This window comes from Zea mays, chromosome 3 (assembly GCF_902167145.1).
Source record: "Zea mays cultivar B73 chromosome 3, Zm-B73-REFERENCE-NAM-5.0, whole genome shotgun sequence".
In the NCBI taxonomy this organism is placed as follows: Eukaryota; Viridiplantae; Streptophyta; class Magnoliopsida; order Poales; family Poaceae; genus Zea; species Zea mays.
In genome coordinates, this window is record NC_050098.1 from 108,367,453 (window position 1) to 108,376,413 (window position 8,961).

Consider the following 8,961-nt stretch of genomic DNA (forward strand, 5'->3'; position numbering starts at 1 on the left):
AGCATAAAGGCAGTAATAACAAACTTACTTTCTAGACTTATTTCCCTGTTTTATTCCACTAACAATTACACCATCTATATCTGTTCTAGCACATGGAACTCGTCCAGCAACCACACTTACACACACATTTGGGTTTAGATCAGCCACTACCTCTGCAACATCATTAACATGACCTAGAATTTCATTTTCAGCATCTTGACTTCCATACAAATCTCGAGATTTTGGCTGAACAACAGCAACCCATTCAGTCTCAATAGGATCAGCAACATAGTAAACTTGAGCTGCTTGTGATGCTAATATGAAAGGTTCATCTGATATGTTTTGACCAGTATTGAATAAATGTTTGAAATTAACTGTGGTGATCCCAAATTGATCTGTTCTAACCCATTTGTTGTGCACACGATTATCAACCCAATCACACTTGAAAAGCATAACATTTCCGTTGTGGTGATAGTTCAATTCCAGAATTTCTTTTATGATACCATAGTAGATGATTTTATCTACTATTTGATTGTCATTATTTCCTCTTTCAAAACATGTTGTATCTGCAACTAGAGCTACACCACTACTTTGGACAGGCCTATTTTCATCATAGGACTGTGTATGGAAGGCAAACCCATTTACTGTGTAGCTGTTATACTGATGTGCAATCATCATTGGTCCCTTAGCTAAAATTTTGATCTCTTCTGGAGCTTCCTCACATATTTCTTCAACCTGAGATTATTAGTACTTTAATAGAGTAAAAGCTTTCTTCTATCATATTCTAAATGTACAGGTTTGCTTACTACTTACATGCAACCTAAACCAGTCATGAAATGTTTTATGCTGCATGCGGTTGATCTCACGTTTGTTTCTAACACCAATTGAGGAGAGATAAAGAGCATGTTTGCTGAAAAGGACATAGTTGGAAAGGACACATTAGCATATTTGAAAAAGGACATAATTATGTCCTTGAGGAGAGAAAACTTACTCTAAGTATGGTTCTATATTAGCATAGTTGAACAGGACATATCTATGTGCTTGCAGCCATGTCTTGTAATCAAGATTGACAATACACTTGCCTGCCAATCCTCGACCAATATTTTCAAAGAAAGGAGTTGTAACAACATTCTTTGTTTGGAGCCTAACATGATTTCTAACTCTATGGTTAAATTGAGCCTCATCTTGTAAATACCGAGAACAAAATGTGAGAGCCTCATCAAACATATAACCCTCCATAATTGATCCTTCCGGGTGACATTTTGTATGAACATGGCCCTTACATTTTTTAAGAAACCTATACATATATACAACAACACTCATCAAATAATTAAATATATAGGCAGTTGTTTTCTATGTTGCAATATTCATAAGAAAATTACCTCTCAACAGGCCACATGCTGCGAAAGTGAATTGGACCTGCCACCATCGCTTGGGCAGGAAGATGTACCATCAAATGTACATTAATAGTAAAAAATGATGGAGGGAAAATAGTCTCTAGAAGGCTCAAGATCTCAGCTATTTCAGACTGTAGCTTTTGCATGTCGCTTATTCGAATGATAGGGGAGTACAATTTCTTAAAGAAGTTGCTTAAACGAATCAAAACAGCACTGACTTCATTAGGGAGAACTCTCCTCACAGCAAGTGGCAGTAAGTCTTGTAGAAGAACGTGGCTACCATGGCTGTTAAGACCAATTATCTTTTTCTCGTTAACAAAAACATTACGTCGTATATCAGCTGCATAGCCATCGGGAAACTTGACCCCTTTTAATACTTGACAAAATAATTTCTTCTCAGCATGACTCATTGAGTAGGGTGCAGGAGGTAAATAAAATTGGTTATGTTCTAGTTCAACTGGATGAAGATCACTTCTAATTCCTAATTCTTGAAGATCCAAGCGAGCATTCAAATCATCCTTAGATTTTCCAGCAATGTCCAATAAAGTGTTAATTATGTTGTCACATACATTCTTCTCTATGTGCATGGCATCAAAATTATATCGGACCATCAAATCCTTCCAATATGGAAGGATGAACCAAATAGTTCTCCTTTTCAAAAAGACTAATGGTTCACCGTCCTTACGTTTCTGATATTTTGTGGGCTTACGAGATGGGTCCTTGCCATAAACTGTTTTTAGATCTTTGGTGCATTCCAAAATTTCCTCTCCTAAAAGAGGAACAGGTGTCGGACTTAGCTCTTCGCCACCAAATGAATCAACATCAAACCTAAATGGGTGTTCTGGATGCAAGAACCTGCGGTGTCCCATGTAACAAGACTTGCAACCATTTCCAAGTCTAAGGGAATAGAGCAAGGAGTGGCAGTCGGGACACGCTGCTTCACCAGATGTGACAAATCCGGATACACTACCTAGACCAGGGAAATCAGTGATGGTCCAAAGTATTGCAGCACGCAATTGAAAGTATTCACCCTTCGAAGCATCATAAGTTCTCACACCATTAACAAACAAATCAAGCAGGTCATAAACAAGTGGCTGAAAATATACATCCATATCACTTCCAGCAGAAGATCGGCCAGGAATCAGCACAGACAAGATAAAATTTGTATCCTTCATGCACATTGAAGGTGGAAAGTTGAATGGAATCAGAATGCCTGGCCAAATACTATAACTAAGTTTCATAGTCCTATAGGGATTGAAACCATCGGTAGCAAATGCTAGACGGATATTTCGGCTATCAGCAGCAAATTCGGGATGTTTTTTATCAAAATCCTTCCATAGGGGGGAATCTGCAGGATGCCTAAGCAAACCATCATTTATTCGGTGTTCATCATGCCACCTTGTGAGACTTGCAGTTTTGGAGGACACAAATAATCTTTGAAGTCTTTTCTTGATAGGAAAGTAACGAAGAACTTTCTTAGGAATTTTGTACTCACGCTTTCCGTCCAAACTCATCTTTTCTGATTTCCAGCGTGAAACATTACATTTCGGACATGAATTAGAGTTTTCATGCTCCTTCCAGTAAAGAATGCAATCGTTCTCGCATGCATGGATAGAAGTGTACCCAACTCCCACTGATTTCACTAATTTCTTAGCTTCATGAAAGTTTCTAGGAAGTGCTGAACCCTTAGGCAACGCATCAACAAGTAGATCAACCAACAAATTAAAACTTCTATCCGTCCATCCTCCAAGAAGTTTTATGTGAAGTAAACGAACTAGAAAGCGTAGCTTTGAGTACTTATTGCAACCTGGGTACAATTCTTGACTGTTGTCTGCTGCTAGCCTACGAATGGTAGCTACATCTTTATCAAATGGATCAAAAGACCCATCATCTTCCATATCTCCTCTATCATCTAAACCACATGCTAAATCCTTAATCAACTCAGATATGTCATCTTCTTCGTCATGCACCTCAATGAACTCAGGGACATCACCATTTTCATTGTTCAATACAGAGGAACTAGCTTCTCCATGTAAGGTCCATGTTCTATACCCTTTTAAAAATCCATCACAAATCAAGTGTTCTCGAACTTCAATAGCCTCCCGCCAAAATGAGTTGACACACTTCCTACAAGGGCATAAAATCTTGCTTCCTACCGCTGAATTTTTTAATGCAAAAGCTAGAAAACTATTCACCCCTTGTGTATAGGCCTTTGTCTCCCTACATGCAATTTCTATGTTAAATATCAAGATAACCACGTAGCACATTTTTTTAGTTATTGTGAAAAAAAGTTGTATTGTACCTAGCCACATTGTCGATCCACGATTTATCCATGTGTGTTATTACGGATATGATAGAGCTTCTAAGAACATATAACAAGCATAAAAACTTTGCTGCATACACTCAAAGATAATGAACAAACACACAATTGAACCGGAAACAAGGTAAATTAGTTGAACTTACCTTACACTAGAGCTCGACAATCTCCTAGTTGTTTTTGGATTTTCTGAACTACAACACCTTCCTTTCCTTGCTGCCCCTGCCGTACCAAAGATTTGTAGGATCTTGTGTTTATTATCAGCTATTCTTATGCTAACATATCAGCTACATAACAAGAAGAAGGAAAAAACAAGTTTGCAGTGAACTCACACGAATCTGTTTTGCTAGGCTTAATATTGCAAGAACCTTGAACCAACTTTTAATCCTGCATGCAAGAAAGAACAAAAATGTTGAATACATGCTAGAGAAAAAAATGTTGCAAGCTAGAGAAAAAAAATGCAGCCAGCATGAACTGAAGGTTATAAGCTAGAGAAAAAATGTAGTCACCAACACATACATTGATCCTGGTACCATCATGAACTGAAGGTTACAAGCTAGACTAGAGGGAAAAATACAGCCAGTAGTGCATCAGTAATCTTGCTCATGCTATCATCATTAAGCTTAAGGAAGAACATATGCAACTATCCTCATGATCCTTCAATCACTGCCTTACATTTCGTGTTGCATCAGTGGCAATCAAAACCAGTAGTGCGTGCTCAGTACTTTAACACTACCAACCAGTAGTGGCAAACATGAAACTAATAAGCATGACCTACTGGAACTTATACTCACTGCAAGAAATTACATTAGTGTTCAACGTCTGGTAGTCTGGTTCATTGCCTGTCCATGCTGGTTCAGTTCTAAGACCATGAAGGCTGAAGGCCAGGACAATGTCCATCTCTCTAGGCGATATATGAAATCCTCAGGTCAGGTGGAAGTGCAACGCACAGCCTTCTTGGCTTTGGCTCAGACTAAGCTTAGAACACGTACTGCCATAAAGATGAAGCTTGTTTCTTAAGGTAGCAGTTTTGCATTTTAAAACAGATTATGCCCATAAGGCATCAAGCAAAATGTTGAATTACAAAAAGAAGAAAACTATTTAAGAAGCCTAACATTTAAGTTGTGCAGACTCTTCCTATGTTAGTAGATCAGCAAGATAAAAAGATCAGAGTAATTGCTACATAACTACAGGAAGGGAATAAAGTTTGTTGTGGACTCACACAAATCTCTGTTTTGTTAGGCTTAATCCTGCAAGGACCTAGAACAACCTTTAAATCCTGCAGATAAGAAAGAACAAAAATGTTAAATCAATGCTCCAAGATAAACACAAATTTGAGAGAGGAAATCGCTAGGGAATAGCCATAGACGAGTTCAGTGATGCTCCAGCATGAATTCCCCCAAGGAAAATTTCTTCAATCACACTCAAATCCTACGAACAGAAATTCCCCCAAAGTTTACCAAAAAACAGGAAGGGAAATCACGATTCCACAGGCAAATGACACCAAAGGGGGCAGCGTGATGGAGGGGCGCGACACGATGGAGGTGGCGGCGGGATTATTGAGGCAGGCAGATCTATGGAGGGGGTGGCAGGATGGACGATGGCGGCGGGATTTTGTGGCGCGCAGGCGGCGCTATGGAGGGGACGCGCGGGCGGCGCTGTGGAGGGGGCGTGCGGGCGGCGCTATGGAGGGGACGCGCGGGCGGCGCTCGGCGCTGTGGAGGGGGCGTGCGGGCGGCGCTATGGAGGGGACGCGCGGGCGGCGCTGTGGAGGGGGCGTGCGGGCGGCGCGGTGGGAGTTAGGAGAAGGGGGCGGGCGGCTGGATTTTGGAGGGGGCCGTCGCGGCGATTTGGTTGGGAGGAACGCGCGTAATAATTTGGCGGCACGCGGTTGGGTTGCGCCAATATATTTACCGACCGAACGAGCGATGTCTTTACCATTTTTACCGACGGATCTCCCAACGCTAAATATAAGAGATTTACCGACCGTCCCGCCGTTGCAAAAACTGGTATTACCAACCAACCATGTGTCGGCTGTTTTTACCGACCAACCTTTGGTAGCTAACAAAGGTCGGTAAAAATCCTCCGTGGTATAGTGTGCTAACACCAGGTCCCCCTGTTTAAATGATCTTCTTTTTAATCGCTTATCAAAAGCTCGAGACATCCTAGCTTGGTATGCCTCCAAGTTTTGCAATGCATGAAGCCGCTTTTCCTCCAAGTTGTCTAATTCTTTTAAGCGCAATTTTGTCGCTTCCTTTTCTGTGAGTTTTTCTTGAATGGCAACTCGTAAAGAAGCGATTTGTACTTCTAATGGTAGGACAGCTTCTCCCCCATATACAAGGGAGTAGGGGGTCATCCCTGTTGCCGTTCGCGTCGTCACTCTATACGCCCACAACGACTCTAGTAGCTTTTCATGCCAGTGCCTCTTATTATGTGAGACCATCTTTTTAAGCAATTTGCATAACACTTTATTAAATGCTTCCGCTTGACCATTAGCAGACGGGTTATATCCAGTAGAGAAACTATGCTTGATTTTAAATTTGGCACACATCCTCTCGATTTGTTTACTCCTAAAATTTGACCCATTATCAGATATCATTCTATTTGGCACATGTTGGGGACTTGTTCTCAAATGCTATGAGTTAAGAACAAGGCAACACAGAAAATGTTAAACGATAAAGTCCTTCGTCCTTTGAAGCGTTATTTCCCTTAGGATATAACGATCTCCGGACGAAGGTCATGAAGGACGAACCTTCATCATCACAATGTACATTAATGAAAGACGGAGCATATGAAACATAAAAGATAGCACGAATAATCATATAACATCATTCATTTAACTTTATTATCTTATCATAGAGAAATAGAAACAATATTGAATTATAAATGTACCTTCAGCTTGGAAGGAGATGAAAATACAAGTGTGACGCAAAAAGCGAATGCCAAGTCAGCGTGAACAGTACGGGGGTACTGTTCACCTATTTATAGGCACGGGGTACAACCCATACAAAATTACATACATGCCCTTTACATTTAGTGATAATTCTATAGCATTCTATCGAGGTCCAAATGGCCTTTTCATCTTTAAGTCGGTTCCCTTTTCTGCGAACATGCCGAAGCTTTCCTGCTTCACAGCTTCGGCACTGTGTCAACCTTCGTATCTTTTGAGCTTCTCCCTTTCTGATACAAGTCCGAAGATACCTGTTCACACATTATACTCCAGAAACATTGTTAAATCATGTTTTTGAGGACCTTCGGAAGCCGAAGGCCCCCAACAGTAGCCCCTCGCAATATTAATTTGTTAATAAATTTAGATTGCGACATGGACGAAGGCTTTAAGCCGAAGGTCCGAAAAAACACCTTCCCTTTGCTAGAATAGCAACATTCACTGACAGGCGGGACCTTTCAATTTTTACCGCATCAAGCATATAAATAAGAGCATACCGCGAGCTCATTTGGTACGCTTTCTTGCCACTTTCTCTCGCTCGCTCGATTTTTAGCTTTTGCGCGCTAAGATTCCCTGTGTCTTTAGTTTTAAAGCTTCGGCATTGAAAATAGTTTTTTAGTGTTTCCGAAGATGTCTAGAGACAAGAAAGCTGTTACTGAGGCGAAACTGTCTCTTGATGAGGAAAAAAACCTGGGGTTTCTTATAGCGATGTCAAAGACAAACACGGAAAAAATCACCAAGGAAATTCTGGAAGGCTTGTCTGAAGATACTGGTGACAGTGACAGTTTTGATGTAGATAGTGGCGGTGAAGACTCCGAAGATCGCCCCTGGCGACCAAGTCATGCGGTTTTCGGCAAATCAGCTATCAAAGAAAACCATCTTGCCAATTTGAGGGGAAGGTATTTCCGGGATTTGTCCATTGTGAGGGCTGACGAAGGGGAAAAGACTTGTCCACACCCTGAAGAAAATGAAGTTGTGGTGTACCGAAGCTTTTTGAAAGCTGGATTGCGATTCCCCTTGAGCAGCTTCGTCGTGGAGGTGTTGAAAATCTTCGAAGTCTATCTTCATCAACTTACTCCAGAGGCGATTATAAGGCTAAATATCTTCGTGTGGGCCACGAGAAGTCAAGGTCTGAAGCCTGACGCAAGAAGCTTCTGCAATATACATGAATTATTATATGAAACAAAGCCTTGGGGCAAAGAACAATACCACAATAACTTTGGCTGCTACAGTTTCGTCTCTCGGTCCGGGGCAAGCTGTCCCGTACCAACCTTTCGGAAGAGATGGCCCGGGGATTGGATGACAGAATGGTTTTATGTGAAGAATGACCTATCAGCACGAGAAGACATCAAAGGTATAATCATGCGTCCTATTTGGCAAAGCTTCGGCCTTCGGAGGCCGAAGGTGGAAATGAATGAAGCTGCCGAAGAATGCCAGAGGGCCTTCGGCGTCATCTGCTCTTTTATTGGAACAAGAGATTTAGTACAAGAACATATTGTCTTCCGGGTGTGGCCGCTTGCGGAGAAATGGGAAATGCCTCAAGAAACTATAAAAGAGACCGACGAAGGCGGTCTTGTGAGACTGAAGTACACCTTCAAGTTTGGAGATAAATTTACTGAGCCAGATGACGACTGGCTAAAGAGTATTGAAAATTTAAGTGACGAATTGCTTGGTGCTTATTCGAAGGCCGAAGATACGGCGATGTCAGCAGCCTTCGGAGGCCGAAAAAAGAAGAGGCTGAATCGGGTATTTGATGCAATTGGGTTTGTTTACCCTGACTATTGCTACCCCGTCCGAAGACAGAAAAGGAAGAACATAACTTCTGCAAAAGAAGCTGCAACTGCTCCTAGCGAGCCAGAGCCTGAAAGAAAGAAAATAAAAGTCCTCACTCACCGGCCGCGTTATATCGAACCAGCTTCGGTGCCGGAGTTTACCGAGAAATCTTCTTCGGTTACCGAAGCTGAAAAGCCAACTAGACCAGTCATGCCACCTGCAGCTGCAGGGATAACCGAAACGGCGAAAAAGATAGAACTAGAAGAACCGAAGGTTTCGCTGCCAGAAACCAAAGAAATGGCCGAAGCGCTATCCACAGAAAAAATTGCAGAAGTGGAAAAACCAACTGAAGAAAAAGTACCAGAAATTGTGAGTCCTGCAGCAAATGTTGAGACAACAAAAAATCAAAAAGCGCCAGCAGTGACTCCAAAAAGAAGAAGAATGGCGAATGTGCTAGATGTACTAGAAACAATTAAGACTTCAAGCACACCTCCGAAGAAGGCTGTTGTTACTCCTGAAACAACAGCTGAAATTTCCGGTTCTACAGC

General features: G+C 41.6%; 1 protein-coding gene across 1 annotated transcript; it reads right to left on the reverse strand.

The window, feature by feature from the left end:
- Positions 1-1,349: 1,349 nt before the first annotated feature.
- Positions 1,350-5,308, reverse strand: LOC109945263 (uncharacterized). The gene is made up of 3 exons (XM_020551109.2): positions 4,916-5,308; positions 4,026-4,080; positions 1,350-3,915 (listed from the first exon to the last, which is right to left on the reverse strand). Exon 3 carries the CDS (start codon positions 3,686-3,688, stop codon positions 1,358-1,360), a length of 2,331 nt encoding a protein of 776 aa, XP_020406698.1. The 5' UTR covers positions 3,689-3,915; positions 4,026-4,080; positions 4,916-5,308; the 3' UTR covers positions 1,350-1,357.
- Positions 5,309-8,961: the final 3,653 nt, after the last annotated feature.